We start from the raw sequence: 27,909 nt of genomic DNA on the forward strand, positions 1-27,909 counted from the left end.
ATTTTGTACCGTAAGTGTCGTCTTACGGTAGAGGGGAACAAAAGAGAGAGGGTCACGTGGAAATAACGCATACCGGGAACTCTGAAGCGCATGCGCGGTGCCAATGATGGGAGCCAGAGTTATGGAGGGTGAGAAAGATGAGGAAGTGGGGGAGAAGAAAGAGGAAGAGGTACAGTGTGTGGATGACGTATGAATGGATGAATGGCTAGTGTGTACTGGGATTTATTTTATGATTTATTAGTTTTTAAAAGACGACTAATATAACGGGGTTACAAGTTTATGACTCAGGAATTTCGGGTTCAAATTTCGCGGGTAATTTTTTTTTTTAATTATGTATGGAAGTTTAAACTTATGATAAATTTTAATGGATCTTTAAATTTTTATAGATCCATTTTATTATAATATTTTATTTAAGGGTCATTCCACCAAATAAAATTTTTTTTGGAGTGTGACCCCCGCGGATTTTGTTCAAATTTTGTGGAGTGATTCTCTACATCAGAATAAAGATTCCCTGAAGATTTGAACTCTTAATATTAAGTACTTTCGTAGTAATGATTTTTTTTAATTTTAACGATTTTTTCTTTTTTAACTTTTTTATTAATTTTTTTCTATATTAAAAAACATTTTCTATAAAAATACAAGCATTACATTATTTTTGTGAAAAATTCTCAGCTTTTCGATAAAAATATTTATTTTTCATTACAAGTAATGGAAGACCCTCAAAACTTTAATTAAAGTTAAAAAAGTGATTTTTCTGGCCTTGCGACAATTTTTTCTTCAAATTTGATATTTTTTTCTGAAAGATGAGAATTTTTTACAGAAAATATGTCACTTTGGCGATGGGGTTATTTTTTGTTTGAACGTAAAATTTTATTTTCATGAATTAATCTGTAGACGCATCAGTAGATACCGGGTATTTAAAAAGTATACCCTGATAGCCATACATTACTCAGCAAGTTTTGCAGTGAAACATTTTCGGCCAATTGAATGACAAGTTTCTGGCAAGCTTCGGCTGGATAATACTTGCGTGCAAGATGCTGTAAGTCAACTGCCGTCATCTGAATGTAATTTGACAGAAAAACTCGCCGTCAATTTTAACTGAAACTTTCAATCAACTTAACGTCATTGTCTGACAGTAACACTTGTAGTCAAATTGTATTCAAGTTACAGACAATTTACTGTCAACTCAAAGGTAATTGTTTGCTCTCTAACACTTTCCTTTAAGTTGGCTTCAGGATACAGCAGTAGCTTAAAGTTAACTTGCAGTTATGGTGGCTATCTGGGATAACTTACAGTACAACAGCAGCACTCTTTAGATGTACAATCGAGTATTTTATGCGAATTTTTTGGCAATAAATTCAAATGTCAAAACTTGGAAAATGCCTGTGAAAATATTTTAACAGTTAAATACAATCATAAAGTCAATTATTATTATTTTATAATTTATTTATGTTCAAACAAAAAATAAGCCCATCGCCAAAATGACAGATTTTTCGTAAAATATTCTCAGCTTACTGAAAAAAATATCAAATTTGAAATAAAAATTGCCGCAAGTCCAGAAAAATCATTTTTTTTTCACTTTAATTAAACTTTTGAGGGTCTTCCATTATACTTATAATGAAAAATAAATATTTTTATCGAAAAGCTGAGAATTTTTTACAAAACAATGTAATGCTTATATTTTTATAAAAAGTGTTTTTAATATAGAAAAAAATTAATGAAAAAGTTAAAATAGAAAAAATCGTCAAAATTAAAAAAAATCATTGCTACGAAAGTACTTAATATTATGAGCTCAACTCTTTAGGGAATCTTCATTCTGATGTAGAGAATCACTCCATAAAATTTGAACAAAATCCGCGGGATCACACTCCAAAAAAAATTATATTTGGTGGAATAACCCATATATATAATTTATTGTAAATAAATAGTGAAATTCAAAATTGATACATAGAAATTTTTTATACTTTCAATAGAGTAAAAAATTAATTTATTTAATCGAATTTCTATCAAGTATCGAAGTATGAAAATCGATACATCGAATATTAAATTTACAATAAGAAAATCAAAATTTGAATCGATGTATCGAATATTTTAAATGAAATATCGAATTTTTTAGTTAATTAGAAAATTTTTAAATATATAAATCAATACTTTAATCAATAAATTGAAGTTTCAAAACTATTTTCAATTTTCACTCTTCTATACAGAAAATTAATTTCTCTTTAATGAATTAACGTTTAAATAAAAAATTTATTACAAATTTAATTGCCGTGATTTTATAATACGCATAACTTACATATGTATATAGATATTAATTGTAGCAAAAATATAAAAGGTTAATTTTAATTGTCCATATACAAGTAAACTGTACTAAATATTTCTGTACATTTTGTATTTTAAATTCCTGATGAATAGAACAATCAAACAAACAAACGTATATAATATATATATCACAATTAAATTTGTAAAATAAGCAATGAACAAGAACATCCACAGCTTAACAAATTTAAAACTCTTCTACCTGCTGACAAATGGAATTTCCGGGCTCTCTATTGTCTATACTTTTTGTTTACATTTACTTAGACCACCTGTATATATATATATATATATATATATATATATATATATATATATATGCTATATCACATTCTTTATAATTGACAATCTCAGTGACTCTTATCGTGTATAATCTGTACTTACACAACTCAGGTATGATTTCCAGAAATTTAACTACCGATTCTCGGTAAAAAATATTCAAAACTTTATTTTGAAAGGTATAACTTTGCCTACGTCAAATTTCCCCGATGAAAAACTCTGATTGAAATCCAAAATATATACATACATATATATTATTTTCAAATTTTATCTGATAGAAAAATTCCGATCGGATTTAATCAAAAAATAATATTTTATTTATTCTGATTAAATTCGATTGAGTTTTTATCGAATTCAATCAGAATTTTTAATCCGGATCAAGTCTCCTAAGTGGCGCGAAAAAAAAATTGTATAAATTACCAACTGGTTAGTAGATAACTTTAATTGGCAACTTAGATTTAGTAAAAATCGCAAATTTTTTTTGCTGTTCAAGTCAAAAAAAAAATCGGTCTGTCAGTTGACCCTGCGGGCCAGCCCCAAAACTTCCCGCTGTTTTCGAGCTCAAGAACCTCGAAAACATTATTGTGAATACATTTTCGAGCTCGAAAATACGTTTGTATGTTGTTGTTTTCGAAAAAATAACGTTTTTTACCGTTTTTTCTCCAACGATATCTCTCAAACGAATAAACCAATTGAGACGGTTGAGGTGGCAATCGACGCGTTTTATCAAGTTCTAAAGCTGATCAAATTTTGAATTCGATTTATAGTGTCGTTTTTGAGATATTTCAGAAAAAATAAAAAAATTTTTTTTTTTTAATTCTTTCGACAACGGTTTCTTTTGAACGAATGAACCGATTTTGATGGTTGAGGTGGCATTTGACGCGGCTTATAAAGCTCTAGAGCCCAGTCCATTTTGGAATCAATCCATCGAGCACATTAAAAGTTATCCAAAAAAAACATTTTTGAAAAATTTTATTTTTGGAATATCTCTGAACGAGCCCTACCGATCAAGCTCAATTTTCTCACGGCTTCAAGATATTGTCAATCCGCGTCGAATGACACCTTAAAGTTCAAAATCGGTTTATCCGTTCAAAAGATACAGGTATTTACATACGTACGTACGTACATACATACATACATACATACACTCGGACATCATTGTGAAATTAGTCAGAATAGCTTCCTAGGACCTCAAAACGTCGACATCTGATGAAAATTCGATTTTTGCAAATCGGACCGAAACCAATAACTTCCCGAATTTTTGAAAATTTACAATTTTCTTAGCGGGAAGTTAAAAAAATCATATTTATTCTTTTTATTTTGATAAAATATTGAGTGTCATTGCCGTTGTTTATTTTACTTAAACACCAAATAACCTCTTTATAAAAGAAAATTTTAATATTTTTTAGTGGAATAATCAAAAAAGGGCTCAAGTTATGACGTAACATTAATTTATTTACATTTACAGAAAATGGTCTCGCGGTTAAGTTTCAAATGGCGACTAGTAAGAACTGAACTGAGGATCCACTGCTACGAAATAAATTTAGCGCCAGTGTCTGCTTCCTTGAGAATGAAAAAATTGTCGCAGAAATTTGCGGCACCGGGAATCGGTAAGCTAATCAGTGTTCTTATCTCTCCCGCTTGATCACTGAACTTTTATATCACAATCAAGAAATTCAAAATCCATTGATAAAAACCATAAAATATTAAAACGTTTCTACCTACAATAATTAAAAGTAGAAATTAATGATTTTAACAACAGCGAATTATAAAACTTCTTACTTTTTATCTCTCTAATTAAAAATGTGATTTATTAACAAAAAGTAATGTCTACACGGAAAGAAAATTATGGGAAGTTTTGCTATGCATTATGGGAATGGTTCCCATAATGGTATGGGAATGGTACCTATACTACTATAGGGATGGTTCCCATAATAGTATGAGAATAGTTCCCATACCATACTATTATGGGAATGGTTCCCATATTGGTATAAGAATTATTCCTATAATATTATGGGAACTATTCCCATAATGTCATGGGAACCATCCCTATAATATCATAAAATTTTTTTTTTGCACAATAGTGTAGAAATTTCCCAAAATTTGAATTTTCTTGAATGTTTTGTGCTGACGAAAAATTCTTGTTAAAAATTTTAATGTTTTTTAGCCAAATACGATTTTTTTTTCAATGTTTGAATTTTTGTTTTTATGTTTAATAATATTTCTGTGTATTGTAGAAGTGATTACCAAACTTCTTTAAAATAATTTTTTCATGATAATATGGGAACCATTCCCATAATATTATAGGAATGGTTCCTATAATAGTATGGGAATGGTTCCCATAATATTATGGGAATAGTTCCCATACTATTATAGGAACCATTCCCATAATATTATGGGAATGGTTCCTATAATATTATAGAAAGTATTCCTATAAATTAGAGGAACCTTTCCTATAATTATAGGAATCATTCCTATAGTGTTATGGGTATCATTCCCATAATTATAGGAACTATTCTTATAATTATGGGAAACATCCCATAATTATAGGAACCGCTCCCATAATTTATGGTCGTAATTCCTATGATGCTAAAAAATGGAAAAAATTTCACAAAATTATGGGAACCGCTGCCATAATTTTCTTTCCGTGTACCCAGACAACATTCAAGTCGGAATTACTGCTATACGACGTTTTTTTGGAGGCGTCCTTAAGAAGTCATAATGACTTCTTAAAGGTGTCATTTTTAAGAACTCTTAATTAAGAGTTCTTGAAGAGTCTATAAATAAAATGTCAGTTTTCCTGTTTAGGTTCATCCTGTTCAGGATTTTTAATGATTCTTTTAAGTATTCTATTTTAATACTAGTCAAATGTAAAATAGGACTGGACATTTGTGACAATAATTATTATTTTATTGTTTAAGCTTGGAAATTAACGAAAGATTTGTATTTTAGTTTAGTTTTTGAGACTATAGAGTACACTGTAAAAAGAGCGGTGTTAAAAATGGACTCATTTTAACTCCACCCGGTTTTAAAATAAAATTACACCGGTGTAGGAGGAGTAATTAGCCGGTGTTAAAAATACCGGTGTTAAATCGGGTTAACCGGTGTAAAAGCGGGGTAACCGGTGTAAAAGCAGGGTAAACTGCGTCCGCTTGGAGCATTTACTTTAAAGATTATAAAACCCAAAAAATATCAGTTCTTTATGAAAATAAATAAAAAATATCATTTATTAACAAGTATAGTGATCGAGTAAGTAAAAATATTCACAAAGTAAAATATTTTAACACCGGTAACGAATATCTACACCGGTGGCGACGTTATTTTAACACCGATCTAGAATATTTACACCGGTGGCGGTGTTATTTTAACACCGGAGAATTTTTTTTACTACCGACACAAAATATTTACACCGGCGGCGGCGTTATTTTCACACCGCTTTTGGTGTTGAAATTTAACACCGCCAATTTTAACACCTACACCACTTGGACTTACCCCGGTGGTTTTTTACAGTGTATAGTCATTTACGTTTTTTAATTCTCATTTTAAGTATTTTATTTTAAAACTAGTCAAATTTGATGAGTTCTTTTTACAATGTTTTCAGTAATACCAGGGAAAGACGGCCCACCTGGGGCAAGAAGGCCCACCTCAAAAATTAACCACAAATTTTTTTTCTTGTTTTCTTTTGATTATCACAAATTTAGATTATTTACTCATTTTTAGCCCGATACGTGAAACTTGGGGCAAAATGAACCACTCAAAAATTCTAAAAGAAAATGTATTTCATAGTATTATAACCTAGTCATGATTAATTTAATAGAAATATCATTTTTTGGTTAATTATATGGATTTGGATTAAAATAGATTTCAATTCTGTACAAAGTGCTTCTCCAAGTATCTTGCCGAATTCCATTGTACTATAGGGGTGTTAAATAAAATTTTCCGGTGTTAAAATATTTCACTTTGCACGGCGAGAAAAATCTCGTCAAAACAACTGAACATTTTGTTACTACAGCTATACTATCTATAGTCAACTTTTTTTACGATAATCTGTATAGTCATTTTGGCGATCTAAGTATCTTCGCAGCGTAACGTCAAAATGGCAATACTATTGTCATTATCCATGCAGGAGCTGTCAGAGTTGAACGACGGAGCCCTACTTGGCCCAGCACTGGGAAACCCAGCTTGGGCTTACTTATATTGGCCCATGCTTGGGCCATAACTGGGTACTCGAGCTTGGTCATTCTTATGATTAGCCAACTTTAGGCCAGACCTGTCTAATCCAAGTTCGACCATGAGTTATATATGTTATGTGCGTCAATTCATTATGTTTATCAAGAAATATGTACTCTAATCCCAGAGTCTCCAATAATCAACCATTGTTATTTTTAACTGTATCCAAATGTATAAAGTACAATAATAATGAGATACGGCTAGACGCAATATAAAACAGTGCTCTATTTTACTTGGAGTAATTATTTATATTTAAATGCATTGAAAATATTTTGTATTAAAACTATATATCTTGTGTCCTTTAATCAGCTACATGCTACTACCTGATTAAATTAGCAGTATAAATAATAGTCAATAGAAGCGGTAAATTTCCTCCAGGTAATTTTGATAAAATTTGTTTTATCGAAACCTAGTGATGTGAGTAATCAAAATAATGGAAATTTATCTCTTTACTTTACTGTCATACTTTTGAGTCCTTAAAAAATTATCCCAATCTTTTAGAACAAAAAAAATTGTTTATAAATATTAAGTTCATATTGTTTATGTAATGCGATACCAGCATTCGATAAGCTATAACTGTTTTCACCTGAGTTGTCAAAATTCAATCAGCGACTTTAAACAGCTGGGAGGAAGATGTGAAATTAATGGCAAATTTGAACAAGAATTTAAAAATATATTTCATGAAAAAATATGTTATATAAAAAATATATAAACACATTATATAAATAACCAAAATAAATTCGTTTTTTTATCCTGAAAAATATTTATTTAGTCATATTATTATGAAAATTATATGAAATAATATTTTTATCCTGAAAATAAAATTATATTTATTAATTTTGTCAAAATTAACTGATATATTTTTTTTTCTATATATGTAATTATTACTTCTATATATTTTTTAAAAAATATTTTTATATTTTTTTTTTTTTATGAAAGTAAATTACACGATGGCTGATAAATTTTTATGCATATTTTGGATTTCACAACATTTAAATAAATAAAATTTAACTGATTAAATTATCGATGTAAATTTATGAAAATTTCGAAATTTAAGTATAATGGCAACTCTCTGGGATAGTGCTGAGTTCTTTCTGTAAAAGGAAAATTTCAGACAGACCCTGTAAAAAATGAATCATACATGGGCACCCGATAAAAAAAGATTTTGTCTAATCATTTATGATTATATATGTTCATATATATGATCATATATGATTAAAAATAATCATATATGAAGTTATATATAATCATGCATGATTATATACGGGGTCATATAAAATTATATATAATTATATATGACCCCATACATAATTAGATCTGATCATACCTGGCTGTTATAAGCCCATATATAAGTCAACATATGATCGAATCTGATTATATATAATTAGATCTGATCACATCGGATAATATATGAGTCTATATGTATAATTAGACATGATCATACCTGGCTGTTATAACCCTATTTATAATCATACATAAGTCTATATATGATCGGATCTATTTATATATAAGCCTATATATAGTTAGATCTGATCATACCTGGTTGTTATGACCTCATCGATAATCATTAGGGTGCTTCATTTCGGAGCCAGATTTTTTTTTTTCAAGTGCATGTGGAAAAAACCATAGTTCAACACAAAAAAAAAAATTTTCGCTCATTAAAAAGAATTCTATGTCGATTACAGACCTAGCTCATTGAAAAATTCGATTTTCCCATTTAAATAACCGGGGAAAAATTTTTTTTTTAGCTTTAAGTATTTTTAACCTCATTAAGAAATCAATAGATCAAATAGACTAATACATGTTTTTGCAGAAAATTGAACGCTCTACAAAAAAAGTCTCTTATCATTTTTCGATAAATCCATCTGTTTCGAAGTTATTAGAGCTCGAAGTAAAGTTGGAGATCGTTTTACTTTTTCGGTGAAACTATCAGATTTATCACAAAATTTCATAGGGTCTTTTTTTGTTGCCAATTTTATTCTCTACAAATTATTATCAGTAAAGTTTTTTCAAATTCCGCATTGTTTTCTAGTTTTTTTCATTTTAATTTCAAGCTCTGAAAAAAGTGGTTCTGATCGATTTTAAGAGCTCGACATTGAAATAAAAATAACTAGAAAACAATGCGGAATTTGAAAAAACTTTACTGAAAATAATTTGTAGAGTATAAAATTGTCAATAAAAAAGACCTCAACAAAATTTTGTGATAAGTCTGATAGTTTCTCCGGAAAAGTAAAAAGGTCTCCAACTTTACTTCAAGCTCTAATAACTTTCGAATAGATGGATTTATCGAAAAATGATAAGAAACCTTTTTTGTAGAGCGTTCAATTTCCTACAAAAATATGTATAGTCTATTTGATCTATTGATTTGTTAACGAGGTTAAAAATACTTAAAGCTAAAAAAAAATTTTTCCCATGCTATTTAAATGGGAAAATCGAATTTTTCAATGAGCTAGGTCTGTAATCGACATAGAATTTTTTTTCTTGCACAAAACTTTTTTTTTGTGTTGAACTATGGTATTTTCTACATGCACTTGGAAAAAAAACATCTGACTCCGAAATGAAGCACCCTAATAATCATATCCAAGTCTATATATGATCAGATCTGATCATATATGAGTCTATATATAATTAGATATAATCATACCTGGCTGTTATACCCCCAAACATGATCATTTATAAGTCTATACATGATTTGATCTGATCAGACATGATTGATACAAACCCATATATAATTAGAAATAGGCCTATATATAATTAGATCTGATCAGACGTGACTGATATAAACCTATATGTAGTTATATATGTCTATGTATGATTAAATCTGATCAGACTTCATTGATATGAAACCTATAAATATTTAAATATATATATATATATATATATATATATATATATATATATATATATATATATATATATATTAGACTGATTCAAAAAAATCGACTAATTTTTTTTTTTCTCCATTATATCGAAAATATTGTTGGAAATGACGAAAAAAAAATACTGTGAAAGTTTGAGCTCTTAATATTAATATTAACAACTGCCGCAATGCAATTTTCTATTTCCTGTTTAAATAACATGGGAAAATTTATTTTTTAAGCTTTGGAATTTTGTAGCTCACGGTGGGACCAATACTTTTGAATGTTCAAGACATATTCTTATGGGAAATTTGACGCTCTACAAAAAAGGTCTCTTATAATTTTTCGATATTTTTATTTCTTCAAAAGTAATTCGAAGTTAAAATTAGATTGACGATAAATTTTTTGACGCAACCATCAACTTTATCCGAAAATTTTAGAGGACATTTTTTGTAGAGCATTTTATTTCCTACAACTTATCTTAGAGAAAATTTTCGATATTTCTCATAGGTCGTAAGTTATGCGCAATTAAATGAAAATTTAATATAATTAATTTTAATCAACAAAATTTAGATTATTTAAGAAAATTTTCATTTAATTGCAAATAACATACGACTTATGAGAAATATCGAAAATTGTCTCTTAGATAAGTTGTAGGAAATAAAATGCTCTACAAAAAATATCCTCTAAAATTTTCGGATAAAGTTGATGGTTGCGTCAAAAAATTTATCGTCAATCTAATTTTAACTTCGAATTACTTTTGAAGAAATAAAAATATCGAAAAATTATAAGAGACCTTTTTTGTAGAGCGTCAAATTTCCCATGAGACTATGTCTTGAACATTCAAAAGTATTGGTTCCACCGAGAGCTACAAAATTCCAAAGCTTTAAAAATAAATTTTCCCATGTTATTTAAACGGGAAATAGGAAATCGCGATGCGGCAGTTGTTTACATTAATATTAAGAGCTCAAACTTTCACAGTATATTTTTTTCGTCATTTCCAACAATATTTTCAATATAATGAAGAAAAAAAAATTAGTCGATTTTTTTGAATCAGTCTAATATATATATATTAAATAATATGACAATTTTTTAATATCAATTTTATTAAATTTTTATTCTGTCAACTATCAATCGAACTTAAATCTCCAATACTTGAAAAATATTCAAAGGTTTCGGCAACAATTTAAAAGTATAAATCGATATCGATTTATATACGAATATTTATAAGTTTTTAGATAAATAGATTTGATTATATGTATCTAATGAATTCTATTGTATTTTATGTACAAAACCGAATTCATCATTAGGTGCATTATTTACGTAGGATGTATCAATTTGATTATTTGAGTTAAGTAATGCCATAAACGTTTCTTAATTGTAAGTGTATAACAGACTAGAGGATCAGACTACAAACCATCGATAACCAAAGTTAAGCAGCATCGACGTGGGACATTAATTGGACGGATGACCTCGTAATAAAATAATAGTCAATGGTTAATAATTTTTTTTTTTTTTTTTTTTTATTTAATTTTACCGACATTTATATTGATGAAGACAATAAATCCTATACTGTAATAAGAGCGGTGTAAACAATGGACTCCTTTTAACTCCACCCGGTGTAAAAATGAAATTACACCGGTGTAGGAGGAGTAATACACCGTTGTTAAAAATACCGGTGTTAAAGCGGGGTAACCGGTGTAAAATCGGAGTAAAAGCGAGGTAACAGGTGTAAAAGCGGGGTAAATTGCGTCCGCTTGGAGTATTAACTTTGAAGATTATAAAACACAAAAAATGTCAGTTCTTTATGAAAATTAATAAAAAATATCATTTATCAACAAGCATAGTGATCGAGTAAGTAAAAATATTCACAAAGTAAAATATTTTAACACCGGTAAAGAATATCTACACCGGTGGCGGCGTTATTTTCACACCGCTTTCGGGGGTAAATTTAACACCGATAATTTTAACACCTACACCGCTTGGACTTACCCCAGTGATTTTTTACAGTGTAATTAAACTACTTAATTAATAATTTACAGATATTCTAAATGAGATTCTAAAAATGACTATATTCGTTCATGCATGATTATATATAATCAAATATGATCATGTATAAACATATCTGAATATATATAATTAGACCTGGCCAATTTTTGGATCTGATCATATATAGACAATTATGCATGATCATATATGATTAGACAAAATCTTTTTTCATCAAGGCATCCAAACATTTTGAATACAGTCATGCATGGCCATATACAGTTATACAAAACCATGTATGGCCATACATGGCCTTGTATGGTTTATATATGGCCATGCATGACTGTATTAAAAAAGTTTGTATGCCCATGTATGGCCATATATGATCCATGTATGATTCATTTTTCACGGAAAGTAACAACCCGAGTCAAAAAACTAATTCGGATTTAAGTCTCAAAGTTCTCAATGAGGTTTTTGAGAATCAATTTGAATTTCAAGATTGACAACAGTATACAGTATACTATATATAGAAAGTTATCCTAGTTTACTCCTCAAAGTAGTAGTTACAACTAATTTTACCACTTTGAAGACTAAACTGAAATAACGCAATCAAGATTAGAGCCTCAAAATACACGGAAAAAAAAAATATTGCGCTTATCGCTCAACAACGGAGAGCGACAGTTGTATCGTGATTAGCACTAAATTGTTACTTGATTTTCACGATATATATATCGATATGAATGAAACACTAGAAACTTATTCTAATGATCCTACGGATTGTGAATACACTTAAATGTATAGTGATCGTCAGTTAACGTATCCATATCGTACCAAAACGGATCGTGAATATCGCGATCTACTTCTCAAGCACCACCACTCATAACCAAATTGTTTATTTATAAAATTATTAATTATTTAAAGCACATACAATGACGATCAAAAAATACGAATTATATATTTAATGCAAGAATTTCCTTTTTTTGTCGATTAATTTTTTAATTTATCTTTGAAAAAAAATGACTGTAAAATTTACATCAATTAATTACGTATATTCTATTGCTTTACATTTCTTGATATTAAATAATAATTTTTTATTGCACCTATCAGAATTATTAACATGTAATTATTAATTCCAAATAAAAATAAAATTGTAATGAAGTTAAAGTTGAAAACTTATCTATTTTAACTTCAAATTTTTTATGGCTATTTGCGAACAAAACGGATCGTTACTATAGCAAAAAGATCTTATGATTTCGGGATCCGCCTGGATCGCGATAATCACAATCCGATAGACCAAGACTTTCCGTATACAAAGTATAACCAACCGAGGAGAGTGAATATCACAATACCGTTGAGTAGTGAGCGCAATATTTTTTTCTCCGTGTACTCAAAACATACAGGAACAATTTTATCTACATTTGAACCTCAAAAGTCTCATTCGAGGTGCTCTCTCCCCTCCCTTTTCTATCTAAAATTTTTTAAAGTCCGAAATATAACTTTTCATTTGTTAAGGATTTGAAGCAAATTGAAGCTTGAAATCTCTAATTTAAAGATCTTCCAGCAAAATAATTTTTTTAGCCACGGGTTTTGCTTAATCATAAGAAATAGCTCGAGACAAAATTTTTCTAAATTTCTTGGTTTTGTTTTTTGGGTCTACGGGGCCGGGAAAATCCATTGAACCATTTGTCCAGGCCAATTGCTCAAAGTTTTACAAAACAATTAAAGGAGCAAGTTTTGTTCCTTAATTTGTGTAATCATTACAAAAATGAAGAAATTAATTTTTTTCGGATTTTCTTTTATTTTTGCGTTAGTTATTCAGTAAATGTAAGGTAAAGAGAAAAAAAAAATTTTTTTTCCAAAAACGAGAAAAAACAAGAATTTAAAAAATTTTTTTTCTTCGATTTTCGGAAATTTTTTTTTTTTATAAAACTTTGAGCAATCGGCCTGGACAAACGGTTCAATGGATCAATCTGAAAATTTCCAGGGTTTTTTGGGGTACATTAAGCTGTAAAATCACCTGAAAGTACACTGATAGAAAATTTATATTGACTCAAGAAATATTTTCTTGAGCCAAGAATTTATTTCTGAAGAAAACCAGTTGTCTTGCTTCAAGAAATTCTTGTCTTGATTTAGATTTTCTTGGCTCTATAGATTTTGTATCTTCGATGGATAACTCTCGTGTCTTGACCCGAAACTATATTATCTTCAATCGATACTATCGAATTCTTCAAGCAAGACCACTTGTCTTTAACTAAAAATGTCGTATTATTATTTTAAGAACTTTAAATTTTTGGTTCAAGTAATTCCTTGATGGAAGATGTTTTTAAAGTAATGAAAAAAAAATTTTTTTTTTAAATAAATTTCTACTTTAACATATCTGAAGTAAATGAATGTAGTCCTAAAAAATCACTTTAAAACTTTTTATTTTTAAAATAAAAAAAAAAGTTTTTTTTCAAGCTGAGTAAATTGATATCTTGATTTAAAAATCGCGCCATTCTCGAAACGAGTCGGTAATGTCTTAAACCTACATTTTGCCTATCTTAATCCAAGAGCAAGAAATTCTTGAGCGAAATATGTCAGAATTTTGTTTCAAAACAAAAAAGGCTTCATCGAAAAATCAAATTCTCAAACAAAGAATTTTTTTGCTCTATCCGAGAATTTCAATTTTTTGGTTCAAGGACTTATTTCTTGAATTAAAACAATTGAAAATTTTAAAACAAGAACCACATTTTGAAGAAAAAATTTTTCTTGAATCAAGATAGTTTTTCTATCAGTGCAACCTTTTCATCAATATTCGCAAGGTAGCGATGAATTGACTAAAAAACCATAAAATGGCCATTTTTTGTGGGTTTTTCAAATTGATATTAAGGATGGAAAAAAAATTTTTTTTTTTAAATCGAAAATGGAGCTCGTGGGGAATTTATTCAAGTTTCTCAAACTGCCCTTTAAGTTACTGTGCGACCAGTTGCTGGGATATCGATAATCAAAGACAAAAGGATCCTTTTTCATTTGACGGCTGATATCTCAGCAGCAAATTGTCGTACAGAGAAACAAAAAAAAGCAAATTGTAGCTGAATAAATTTTCAAAACGAGTCATAGATGGATTTTTCTGCAAAAAATTTTTCCGGCCCGTCGCTCAAAAAATTATTTTGCTGGAAAATCATTAAACTAGAGATTTCAAGCATCAATTTGCTTTTTTATTTTTCTGATACGATTATTTTTCACGTAAATACAGCCTTCCAAAAATCACTAAAAAATTTATAAAATTTTCTTGCTCGCTTAATTTTTGTGAGGAGTGTAGAATATCAAAAGAATTGAGGGTTTTGAGGCTCAAACTACTTTTTTAATTTTGACTTGGGATAGTTCTCGATTCTCAAATTCTAATATATTTAATGAATGTATTAAAACTTAAAATTTTCCAATATTTGATATTTAAACGAATGAATTTGATCGCTTAAATTATCGACGTGAATTTATAAAAGTTGCGAAATTTAATTAAAAAATTATTCAAATAAATTACTTTGTCTGGTTATAGAATAATTGAGATTTTAAAGTTTATTTGAGTGTCAACGTTTGCGCAAATCACTTCCACATTTGGTTTTTTTTTTTTTTTTTTTTTTTTTTTTTTTTTTTTTTTTATTCGAATTAATTATTAATAATAATTTCTTTTTTTTATTTTTACATCGTCTGGAAGGGGGAATAGGATAATATAACGAGGAGTATAAAAAGCCCGAGTTTTCCTGTTCTGGTATCAATGATTATTCTTCTTTCTTGAATAACTCTGCATTTTATTTGTAAGTACTAATTTAATAAATTTATAATTAATAATAATAATAATTTTAATAATTTGATTGTTAGCTTCCGTATCAGTGTCACGCGACTAAATAAAAATGCAAGCTGGATTTTTATTTGTCCTCTTCGTTGGGGTCCTAGCAAATACTTTGACAGGTACCGATGCCCAAAACCCATCGTCATGTGGCTGCTCTCAAAATAACTATGGTAATAATTGTCAATATTTAACTTCAAATGAAAGAAACAGACTTCTAGATTCATACTTTTTCACTACTGGAAACCGACAAGTAGACTTTGGTACCGTCTGGCTATTGGCGTAAATATTTATTTTTATTTATTTAAACTATATATGTAAAATATCCATTTATCAGCACACTGTCATTATCTTTATAAGTAATCTGTAAAATTAATGTCATACTTTTTTCAAGCAGTATATTTCCGCTAGTTTAAGTACCCACAAGCTCACATTCGCATCCGATTAAAAATAACATATTTTTATATATATAATTTATGATAAATTTTTTTAATCAAAACCTGTTAGAGTGGGTACTCAAATTACCGGAAATTTACCGCTCTACCTCATCCTCATACTTTTTAAACCCTGAAAATTATCCCTAATTCCTCGGAACAAAAAAACTTATTTGTGGTTTTTAAATTAAGATTATACGAGAAGTATCCAGCGTACAAACAACAGTACCAAAGATTTAAGGACATACCAAACTATTGTCTGCTAAATAACAGAGAATTCAGACAAGTATCATCTAATTACACTGCTGCATTCGACGATCTTGTCCGTTCTGTTGTTCTAGGGGATGTTAATAAGGTAGATCTTTGGAGACGTTGGCCATGCCCCCTTGCACCATCAGGATACAGTCAACAGGATAAGAACGTCAGTTTATTAATTTATTAAATAATCACATCAACTTTTTTTTTTTAGTTGAATTAATCGTTAAATCTAAAATAATATTTCAGGTTGTTGAAGACGTTTTCATCTCAGCTGTCAGTTGCAACCAGAACAACTTTGATCAAATTGATGCCAATACCTGGTCCAAAGCCTGGAGACTTATTTGGCGCAATTATGTATCAGGCGCCCGTGAAGCACGAACCATACCACAATAAAATCACGAATAATTTAATCATTTTCTGGAAAAAAAAATTACGTCAGTCGTATATTTAATATTTACATTTTATTTAAAATCCGTCTACAGTAATTAACATATATAAATTACTTCAGTGTACACAGATGTTTTGAATGTAATGTAAGAGTACAGAAAATAAAAATTCAATCCACAATAACTCCAAAAATTCTTTACTTATCATTTACCTGAACTCTTAGTAATCGTAACAAAATGACCGATTTAGACAAAATAATAATATTTAGCTCACACACTGTAAAAAATTTTTGTATTCAGTGTAGTGTAAATATTTCGGTGTAAAAATTTTGGTGTGAAAATTACACCAAATATTGTGTTAAAGTTAGGAGGTGCGAATTAAAAATTTTTACACCGTCAAGTGTGTAATTGTGTAATTTATAATAATTTTGCATGAAAAATAATCATAAAAATATTTAAATGTCAAAATATGGATGGATAATTTAGGGAAGGAGGGGGCAAAGTGGGCCCCTCAAAATTTTCTATACGCCAATAAATTCGGACGGAGAGTAAGCTTATCGAAATTTCTTATATAATGAGGGCTAAAATAAACCACCAAAACTGTTCAATAAATATAATTTATTAAGAAAGTTAAAGATGATAAAATTACGTTTTAAAGTTATATCGCAGCAGATCATTAAAATGATTTTTTATATTATTACACGGAGAAAAAAATATAGTAAATTTTACTGAAAAATAAGAGAATAATCACTGAATTTGGATAGTAATCTTGAAACGCTTATGATTTATATGAAAAATTCATAAACAGATTAGCATATTTTACAAGTCGTTTAGTAAATTTTATTATCCCATTTAGTAAATTTTACTATCCCGTTTAGTAAATTTTACTATATTAGAATGGAAAAAAATTAAATTAAATTTTTAATAGTTTTTCAACTTTTTATTATTATTGATTATTATTATTATTACTGTCATCTGTATTGATGTTGGAGTGCATTTTTGTTTTTTAAAAAATCACTTGATTCGACCGAGATTCGGACTCTCATCTCTCGCGCGCGAGTCCTTTCCAATGTCTGACGGCCCGATGTGTCCTTTGAACAAAAGTTTCAGAACTTGTAATACATCTTTGTATATGCTATCTCCACCAACTTTTAATTTTATCTATATATAGTAGAATTTACTATACAGATAGTAAAAAAATATAATCGTGTTAGCAAAAAATACATTACGTACAGTAATTTTTAATATTCTGTATAGTAACAAATCCTATATTGTATTAGAAAATTTACTTTCTTAAATTTGTATTTATTAACAGTACTTGATAGTAAAATTTACTATACAAATAGTAAAAAAGATAATCGTCTTAGCAAAAAATACATTACGCATAGTAATTTTCAATATCTTATTATGTAATTATTACTAACTAGTAAATTTTACTAAACGATTAGTAATAATTACAATACAGAATGTATTTTTTCATATCTGTTAGTAAATTTTACTATAGTATTGTAATTTTTACTATACTTTTTTCTCCGTGTAGCATACAATTGTTTTATAGTTATTTGCAAATATCACACGTGTGAAGAATAAAAAATATCAAATTCGAAATTTTTTGGAGGGCCCACTTTGCCCCTAATTTTCGATTTTTCAATTTTAATGGACGCAGTATAATGAAGTGAAAATAAGTATCATGGGTCTAAAAAGACGTAAACGCTCCAACGGTCTAAAAAATAAATAGGAATTGCAACATGATGCAGTCTTGGTAAATAAACATGATGAAATCATGTTGCATTCACATGATTTGTCATGTTTCGACTACATGATAATCATGTTGCGGTAACATGAGCAAATCAGGTGGCAGCAACATGATTTGTCATGTTTCGGCTACATGACAATCATGCTACCGCAACATGATTATCATGTAGTCGAAACATGACAAATCATGTGGATGCAACATGATTTCATCATGTTTATTTACCAAGACTGCATCATGTTGCATTTACTATTTATTTTTTTCCGTGTATATATTTATAATTTATAATTTTATTTCAGAGATGAAAATTGGGCTAAGAACGAGTAGTGGCCCTTGCACGTGCGCCGGCAGAATTTAGAAGCATGACCGAAAAAATTATTTTCACCTATTAAATATATCCGTGAAAAATGAATCATACATGGCCATATATGACCAGATATGCCCATACACGGAGAAAAATGTTGACTCAAAACCTAACAATTTTTATTATGCCGTCGACCAAATTTGAAACAGAAAGTGAAGCAACCAAAAATTTATTATGCTCTTATGAAAAATTATTATGCCGCATCACAATTATTATAAAGTATGGGAGTAATTGTTATTAAATCTTATCGATAAATGCCTCACGCGTAGTAAGTATTATGATACTGCATAATAATTTTTCGTATGAGTATAATAATTTTTTGGATGCTTCCCTTCCTGTTTTAAGTTTGGGCGACAGCATAATAAAAATTGGTCGGTTTCGAGCCAATATTTTTCTCCGTGTATATGATCATACATGACCGTGTATGGCCATATATGATCATACATGGCCATGTATGTAAATTGGCCAGGTATGGCCATGTATGACCATACATAGCTCAAGTGGTTCCATTCTTACTTTTGCAATCGATCACAGTCAGTGACTGCTAGTAATAACAATATTAAATCAAAGTGGATACATGTAAGTTCTGGCGTGCCTCCGGGCAGCGTTCTTGGTGTCCATCGCATGAATGACGATATCCAACGTATCGCAAACTGGTCTATATTTAACAAGCTTAAGATAAACAAATCTAAAACTAAGGCAATTATATTCGGTAGTTCAATAAATATATGTAGGCTTAATAACGATAATACTGCCATTCATAACATTCGACTTTAATTTTCGAATGAACTAATTGATATAGTTAATATGTTTAAATACTTAAGTGTTGTTTAAGCGGCTGAGACAGCCGTTCGGCACGCGCGTGGCTCGGGCGATCACCGAAGTTAAGTAGCATCGAGCATGGTTACTATTTGGCTGGGTGACCGCTTAGCCACGCGTTGGGCTCGAACGAAGGTCTCTGATCGTTAGGGGCGGGATGAAGAGCCAGTGATCGGTAAAATGGGAATTTTATCGACCACTGGAGCTTCACCCAAAACCGAAACTGTACTGACTTAGGTTATCTCTGTGGTTTCCCTAGTCACTGCACCCTCTATTACACAAGGGAGGTAGCAGGGCATCACCGTAATGATGCAGTACAGTCATAAGCACAAGTCGGGCCACAGCCCCGCAAAAAATTAAAAAAGAGGCGAGAAAATGGGAGAATTTGAATGTAAAGTCTTGTAAAACACGATGAGTGATACAAGTAAAATTAAAATAATAATAATACTTAAGTGTTGTTTTCGACAGCACACTCTCTTGGAATTGCCAGGTAGCTAGCATTAAAAAACGTTCCGCACATGCCTTGTACAGAATCTGAATGCAGGATAGAAATCTAAGTATTCCGCTAAAACGTAAACTTATAATTGCCCTATAGTCTTACCTATTTTTGATTACTGTGCTTGCGTCTTAACGAACTTAACATCTGAACTTGAAAAATCTCTACGAGTTTCACTAAACAATTGTGTACGATTTGTACTTCGTGTTAAGCGTAGAGAACATATTGGCTGGCTTTTACCGAATCACCGTAGACTCCAACTTGTTGCTTGCGAATTCTATAAGTCTCTATATCTTATGAGACCTGGCCTATTTGGTAGCCAATTAGTACTAAGATCCAATATTGCGTCTCAATGAAATCACACGCAAACAGATACCCTTCAAGATCCGTTTGCGCGCACGACGACTTATCAAAAGTCTTTTATAATTACTGGTTGCAATTTTGGGAATGAACTTCCAATTGGAGTCACATCAGCAACGTTAAATGAGTTCCGTAATATGTAGATGCTTTTAACCATTTGAAATGGCTATCCGAGTCAAAATACAAATTTGGATTTAAGTCTCGAAGTTCTAAATGAGGTTTTTGAGGATCAATTTAGAATTTCAAGATTGACAGCAGTATAGAAAGTCATCCTAGTTTAGTCCTCAAAGTAGTAGTTACGACCAATTTTACCACTTTCAGGACTAAACTGGAATAACACAATCTGGATAAGAGCCTCAAAATACTCAAAACATGAAGGAATAATTGTATCTAAATTTGAACCTCAAAAGTCTCATTCGACGTATTCTCTCCCCTCCCTTTTCTATCTAAAATTTTTCAAAGTCCGAAATATAACTTTTCATCCGTTGAGGATTTTGAGGTCTTAGTTATAATTTAAAATCGATAAATTATTCGCATTTAGATCTCAGAGTTCTCATTGAAGATTTTGAGTGCTAAAGTAGAGTTTCTTTGTGGGCGGCAAATAAAACATCAAAGGAATTGAAGCTTTTGAGGACTAAACTAGAATTTGTTTTTTGACTCGGATAAGGAGGCAATTGACGCGTTTTATTAAGTTCTAGAGCTGATTAGATTTTGAAGTCGATCGTTGAAGTCGTTTCTGAGAAATCAATAAAAAACTAAAAAAAAAAATTTTTTCTCATAATTCGCCAATATTTTTGAGTCTACTTGATCAAATGATCTGAAATTTCCAGGAAAGTTTTTGGCTAACAAGATCTTTAGAATGCCACCTTAACCATCGAAATCGGTTTGTTATAATAACTATAGTTAAAAAGTTACAAAGAGTTAACTTACATACAACTTCCCGAATTTTCTGAAAATCGTCAATTTTCTTAGCGGGAAGTTAAAAAACTTTTACCTCAGAGAATTTTTCTATGGTCAAAGTTAGTTATTTTTGAAAACTTAATTTAATTTTCTTCCGGTTGACTGGTACTTGGACAAGTTTTTTTTTTATTTTTTTATAAATTTTAATAAATGTGACGAAACTCAAAATTTAGCGAAAACATGAGAAACGTTTAATTGTAAATATTTTTAATGAAAACATTTGGAATTTTAAAAAATATGATGCATAACAGTTTATTTAAGTTTGGATGTTTTTACAAATTACGTTCACACTTGAGCTGTTTTTAAAAAAAAATAAGTTATTATGATAATAACTAAATTTTATATTTGTGCAGCATCCAGGGGGGGAACTCAAATTAAAATAATTTGATAACAGGGAGTATAAAAACTTCGAGTTTTCATGTTCTGACATCAATGATCGTTCTTCTTTCTTGAATAATAACTCTGCATTTTATTTGTAAGTACTAATTTAATAAACTTATAATTAATAATAATAATAATTTTGATAATTTGATTGTTAGCTTCCGTATCAGTGTCACGCGACTAAATAAAAATGCACGCTGGATTTTTATTTGTCCTCTTCGTTGGAGTCCTAGCAAGTACTTTGATAAGTACCAATGCTCAAAACTCAGCCCAAAGTGGTAGCTCATCGCAAAGTGGTAGCTCATCGCAAAGTGCAAGCTCATCTCAAAGTGGTAGCAATTCAAATGTCAATAGACCAAATCCATACCGGTTAACTAATGCTGAGAAAGACAGAATTCTAGCTTCAGGATTTTTCCATCAAGGCAGCAAACAAGTAGATCTTGGTACCGTCTTCCTAATTGCGTAAATATTTATTTTTATTTATTTAAAATATATATATAAAATATCCATTTATCAGCACACTGTCATTACCTTTATAAGTAATCTATAAAATTAAAGTCATACTTATTTCAAGCAGTATATTTCCGTTAGTTTGAGTACCTACAAGCCCACATTCGCATCAGATTAAAATTATCATATTTTTATATATATAATTTATGATAAATTTTTTTAATCAAAACCTGTTAGTGTGGGTACTCAAATTAACGGAAATTTACCGCTCTACCTCATCCCCATACTTTTTAGACCCTGAAAATTATCCCTAATTCCTCGGAACAAAAAAACTTATTTATGGTTTTTAAATTAAGATTGTACGAGAACTATCCAGAGTACAAACAACAGTACCTAAGATTCAAGGACATACCAAACTATTGTCTGCTCAATAATAAAGAATTCAGAAAAGTGTCATCTAATTACACTCTTGCATTGAATGATCTTGTCCGCTCTGTTCTTTTGGAGGATATCAGTTCCGTAGATCTCTGGAGAAGATGGCCAGACCCAAATGCAAAATCAGGATACAGTCAACAGGATAGAGACGTACGTTTTTTTATTTACTTAATAATAATATCAACTTTTTCTTTTTTTAATAAATTAATCGTTAAATTTATAATAACATTTCAGGTTGTCCAAGACGTTTTCATCAGTACTCAGAGTTGCAACCAGGACAACTTCAGTCAAGCTGATTTCGATACCTGGAACAAAGCCTGGAACATTATTTGGCGTAATTATGTTGCAGGTGCCCGTCAAGCACAGAATCAGTTATAATAAAATCGCAAATAATTTAATGATTTTCTGGAAAAAAAATATGTCAAGCATATATTTAATATTCATATTCAATTTAACGCATATCTTCAGTAATTGATATGTATCAATCACCGCAAGTTTGTGCAGATGTTCGTATGTAATTAAAGAGTACAGAAAATAAAAATTCAATCTAAACCACAAAAATTTATTAATTCATCATCTACCTCAACTGTTATGAATTTTGAGAGCATTAACATTAAATAATTATAATAAATTTTTTTTCAAATATTAAATGGCCCAAAATCCCCCTATAACTTTATTATATGTTCTCTTTGTTCCGGGTTCAGCCATGCGGATCTTAAATTTCTCATCATTTAAACAATAAAATAAATATAAAATTTTTATTTAAGTTCACATTTGCGTCAGATTAAAACTTTCATATTTTTATAAATTTATTTTATGAAAAAATTTTTTTATCCAGACATAGTGATGTGGGTAATCAAGCTAACAGAAATTGACCTCGTTACAACACCCTTATACTTTTGTGTCCATAAAATTTACTTTTATCAAGTTCTTCATCAAAAATTACCAAAAGTCCATCATACACGGAGAGAAAAAAATAGTTCTGTCCTATACTAGAATGGTAACCATTACTATGTTACATAGTAACGAAGATTGTTGTGAAAATCCCGTGTGAATTTGCTGGAAAAAATTTTGAGAATTGAGGCAAAAATATGAGTGATAGCTCATTCGATGTGGAATTGAATTTTGAGCAAGATATCCCTGATTAGAAAATACGATCCGTGAGGATTGAGAACGATTAAAAATTTAATCCTCATTAATCGTTTTCAATCGTCATAATCCTCATGGTTTTTCACATTTAATCGTCTCTAATCTTCAAATAATGATCAATTATTTTACGATTAAAAACGATTTCTGAGGATTAAAAATTTTTAATCCTCATGAATCGTCTTTGATCGTAAAATAATATACAGCAATTTCTGGTCCTGCATGAAGATTAAAAACGATTAAAAATTTAATCGTTTTTAATCCTCTTTAATCATCGATTGAGGATTCGTGAGGATTCAAAACTATTAAAACAGTTTTAATCCTCACGAATCGTATTTTCTAATCAGGGACATTGCGCCTTGATGGTGGGGATAAAAACCCGAAGCGCAGTCTCGCTAATCCAACTATATGTGGTCCCAGTAAGAGATTAAATCTCGGAAATTGCCCCCAGTATCGAACTATTTATGAACTGCGCATACGCACAGAAAAGTGGGAGAACATTTAGCACATAAAACATCTAGAGTGGGAGTAAAAACCGATGACACCCGAAGTCCAATCTCTTGTTAGGTTGACAACAGCATTCTGGCATAGGAATCAGAACTATTTTTTTCTCTCCGTATCTCCCATAGTTGAATTTTTTCTCCATCAAAATAATTTTAAGTCTTGTTCCTACTTTTATAAATCAAATTTAATAATTTTATTCAAAATATATTTATAATGTACATATAGATATAAATATAAATATAAAAAATATATATAAGAATATTAATCTTATAAATTTCTGTTCTATTACAGAGCTACTCTGTTGACTATCAATGGCGGGAAAATAAGAACAACGGAACCAATCAAATAAGTCGATGTACTGCCGATACTCCAGAATGCTAAAAAAAAAATTAATCATTAAAATTCCTTCGCTAATTAAGACCAAAAATAATTATTTTAATTCCTACACATCAAAATATTTTTTTAATTAATGCTCAGCCGATAAAAAAGTTACTTACCGACTTCTGTTTTACCTTCGATCGGTAAAAAGTTTGTAAATTTTTCAAAACTATGTATTAATTAAAAATAATTAATTAAATTACCTAATGAGGCAATTATTGGACCACAGCTACGCGCTAATGCCCCTAGAGAACGAAAGATACCAGTTATTGTTCCTTTTTGATTTTCTGGTCCTATTTTTGATACCATGGTCATCATACACGTCACAGCCATTGAAGTTGCTAGATATAAATTATAAAATTTAAAACTTGAATCATCAATGATCATAATAATAGTAATTTTAAAAATAAATAAACTAACAAACTGAATAAATAATTATGCCGACATAGAGTGTAATAATACTGGAGGCTATTCCAATAATAATGAATGCGGGTATCACTAGCCAAAGGCCCTAGAAAAAAAAAAAACAAAAATTAAGATAATTAATCAAGTGCCGATAAGATTAATTACTTACAAGTTTGCTGTAGAATTGTGTTTTATCGGCGGGTATCCGTCGTACATACGAGCCCTGAATTACCGCCATTATAATTCCCATTACAAAGAACATGTATCCTTGTTGCATACTCGAGAATCCAAATTGATGGTGAGTTAAAAATGTTATTGTAAATTCTAATCCACTGTAGGTAAATAAATATAAGAAATGACTGTACCCAAGTGTTCGTAAATTATTTAATTCTAAAAAATAAAATTTTTAAATGATTATGTTTTTTTTTTTTCGATGAGGGGGAGGGATAATTTTCTATTTATTTAAAATTAATATATTTATCATAATATTTGAAGCAAAAACTTTTTTTTTAAGTTCGGAAAAAAATCTCGAAAAAAAAAGTTTTTGAAAAATTATAAGAAAAATATTATAAATTATGAATTACAGCAATTTTATAAAAAATAAGTTTTTGGATAAATTTTTGAATAAGGACTCGCTCTTTCGTAATTTTATTATTATTATTTTTTTTTTAATCAAAATTTATAAATTGGAAATAAAAAAAAAATTGATATTAATGAAATTTTAAAAAAATTACCATGAGGTGTAAGACCAGTTACACCATTAAATTGAAACAAATCCAGTGGATTAATATAAATAAATGCGCCGGAAATTCCTCGGGCTAAAGATTTAGCCCGTCTTTTAACTGACAGCGTTTCTTCGAAGCAGTAAATAAAATAAACCAAGTCGACAATTGACAACAAAAATGCAAACAGCGCCGGATAAAAGTACCAGTATCCTGACCCGGTATTTATTCTTGTGAAAGTAACTCCGACTATCGGTCCCAAGATGAATCCTATCGAGAATGCTATTCCCACGAGTGCCTAAAAATCCGGCAATCAGTTAATCAATTAACTAAATGTTCAAATTTATTATTTATGAAAGGTGGCCAGTGTATTACCATGGACTTGCCCCGTGTCTTGGGTGTCGTCACATCGGTAATTATCGCCATCGCTAGACTGATGTTTCCTTTGCTTATACCACCGACAAATCGCGCCAGCACGAAAACCAAAAAATTATTTGAAACTGCCCACAGCAAGTAAGACAATGATATTCCAGACAGGCAAATAATCATCATAGACTTTCTTCCGTAGACATCTGACAGTGCGCCGACAATTGGCATTGAAAGAAACTGCATAAACGAGAACATGGAACCCAAAAAACCTGAAATTTGAAATTTTAATGATTTCAACTAAAACTCATGATTTTGTCTGTCACTACAGTAAAATTATTTCTTCCCATTCCTCTTTTATTCCTTGGATAAAAGAATTTTCCTGCAACTTCAAAATTTGAGAATTTTCTCGTTGTACGAAAATAAAAAATTTTGAATTTTGGTTCCATAAATTTTATTACTTCTCATTGCGGAACAAGAAATTTAAAATGAAAATTAATTTTTTCCTCAAGAATTTTCTCAGCCCGCGAAATACGAAAATTTCATCTCTGAAGTTTCAAAAAAATTTGTTTGGTCTCTTTCATAAATTGTATGCGACCCATCGCGGAACTACAAAATTTCAGTATAAATAAATTCGTTTCTCAAAAATTTTTCAAACCGCGAAGTTCAAAAATTTCGAATTTCGTGCCTAAGGTTTCAAAAAAAATGTTACTCGTTCTTTTTCATAAATTATACTATCCTCCTTTCCAGAACAAATAATTCAAAGAAAAAATAAATTATTTCCTGAAGAATTTTCTCAGCCCGCGAAATTCAAAATTTTTAAATTTCGTCCTTGGAATTTCAAAACAATTTTACTCGTTCTTTTTCAAAAATTTTATTATCCCCCTTTCCAAATATGTAAATAGAAAAAAATATCAATTTTTTCCCCAAAAATTTCTTAAACCGCGAAATTCAAAAAATTCAAATTTCATGCCTAAAGTTTCAAAAAAGTTTTGCTTGTTCTTTTTCATAAATTTTACTATTCCCCTTCTCAGAACAAGTAATTCGAAGAAAAAATACATTTTTTCCTCAAAAAATTTTTTTCAAACTCGCGCCGGGACGTTAACAGCGGAAACCACAAATTATCTCGCGGAAGAAAAAAATATATTTACCGCCAAATAAAACGCTGCTGAATCTATCAGGCGCTTTCAAAATTTCTTGGATGCCCTTGACACTGCTCATGAGCCAAGAATAGAGTCCTTGTTTGTCAGTTTCCTGGTAGTAGTCCATCAGAGCCGGCATTAATGGCAAAATCATCGTGAATGCCAATAAATCGATCACCAACGAGAAGAAAACAATCATCACCGTTTTATTATCATTTTTTTTAACATTTTCACCATCATCACCACCCACTTCATCATCTATTAATTTTTCTATTTTTATATTTCGCTCCATTTTTTATTTTCTCGCCGTGGGCAATTTTTTATTTTATTTTATCACCGAGTTACTGGACGGTAATGATTTACACGCACATTTTTTTTATTTTAAATATTTAAACAATTGTCAGATAAGAGAACAATTACTTAATTAAATCAAGACTATGTTTACATAAAATTTAAATTTAAAAATTCCGCCTTTTTTTTATTTACAAAAAGTTAAAATAATTAACCAACTTAATAAACATGTTAAATAATTATTTTTATTATTTATCTTTAAGAACCAGCCCATCTTCGGTCTGAGGTCCGAGGGAAAGTTAAAAATGTGAGGCAATTTTACCCGTTAGCTGAAGTGAAAGGAATAATCATTTTTTTTTTTTTT

The 27,909-nt window shown here is 29.9% G+C and overlaps 3 protein-coding genes and 1 long non-coding RNA gene across 5 annotated transcripts; 3 read left to right on the forward strand and 1 right to left on the reverse strand.

The window, feature by feature from the left end:
• The first annotated feature begins 176 nt into the window (after positions 1-176).
• Positions 177-24,660, forward strand: LOC130678324 (uncharacterized). 2 transcript variants are annotated; one of them, XR_008991786.1, is made up of 3 exons: positions 177-312; positions 4,064-4,205; positions 24,533-24,660. It is a non-coding gene; the product is annotated as an uncharacterized LOC130678324 (long non-coding RNA). The 2 variants fall into 2 exon arrangements; XR_008991787.1 differs by lacking the exon at positions 24,533-24,660 and adding an exon at positions 6,197-7,533.
• On the forward strand, positions 15,358-16,766 carry LOC130678323 (uncharacterized). The gene is made up of 4 exons (XM_057485500.1): positions 15,358-15,463; positions 15,528-15,777; positions 16,122-16,350; positions 16,434-16,766. The coding sequence occupies exons 2-4, from the start codon at positions 15,560-15,562 to the stop codon at positions 16,578-16,580; spliced, it is 594 nt and encodes a 197-aa protein (XP_057341483.1). The 5' UTR covers positions 15,358-15,463; positions 15,528-15,559; the 3' UTR covers positions 16,581-16,766.
• Positions 21,679-23,152, forward strand: LOC130678322 (uncharacterized). The gene is made up of 4 exons (XM_057485499.1): positions 21,679-21,800; positions 21,865-22,168; positions 22,513-22,741; positions 22,826-23,152. Exons 2-4 carry the CDS (start codon positions 21,897-21,899, stop codon positions 22,967-22,969), a joined length of 645 nt encoding a protein of 214 aa, XP_057341482.1. The 5' UTR covers positions 21,679-21,800; positions 21,865-21,896; the 3' UTR covers positions 22,970-23,152.
• Positions 24,412-27,898, reverse strand: LOC130678320 (major facilitator superfamily domain-containing protein 10). The gene is made up of 7 exons (XM_057485497.1): positions 27,264-27,898; positions 26,122-26,384; positions 25,759-26,044; positions 25,194-25,414; positions 25,040-25,130; positions 24,823-24,960; positions 24,412-24,618 (listed from the first exon to the last, which is right to left on the reverse strand). The coding sequence occupies exons 1-7, from the start codon at positions 27,544-27,546 to the stop codon at positions 24,527-24,529; spliced, it is 1,374 nt and encodes a 457-aa protein (XP_057341480.1). The 5' UTR covers positions 27,547-27,898; the 3' UTR covers positions 24,412-24,526.
• Between the last annotated feature and the right edge of the window lie 11 nt (positions 27,899-27,909).

This window comes from Microplitis mediator, chromosome 1, assembly GCF_029852145.1.
Source record: "Microplitis mediator isolate UGA2020A chromosome 1, iyMicMedi2.1, whole genome shotgun sequence".
Lineage (NCBI taxonomy): Eukaryota > Metazoa > Arthropoda > Insecta > Hymenoptera > Braconidae > Microplitis > Microplitis mediator.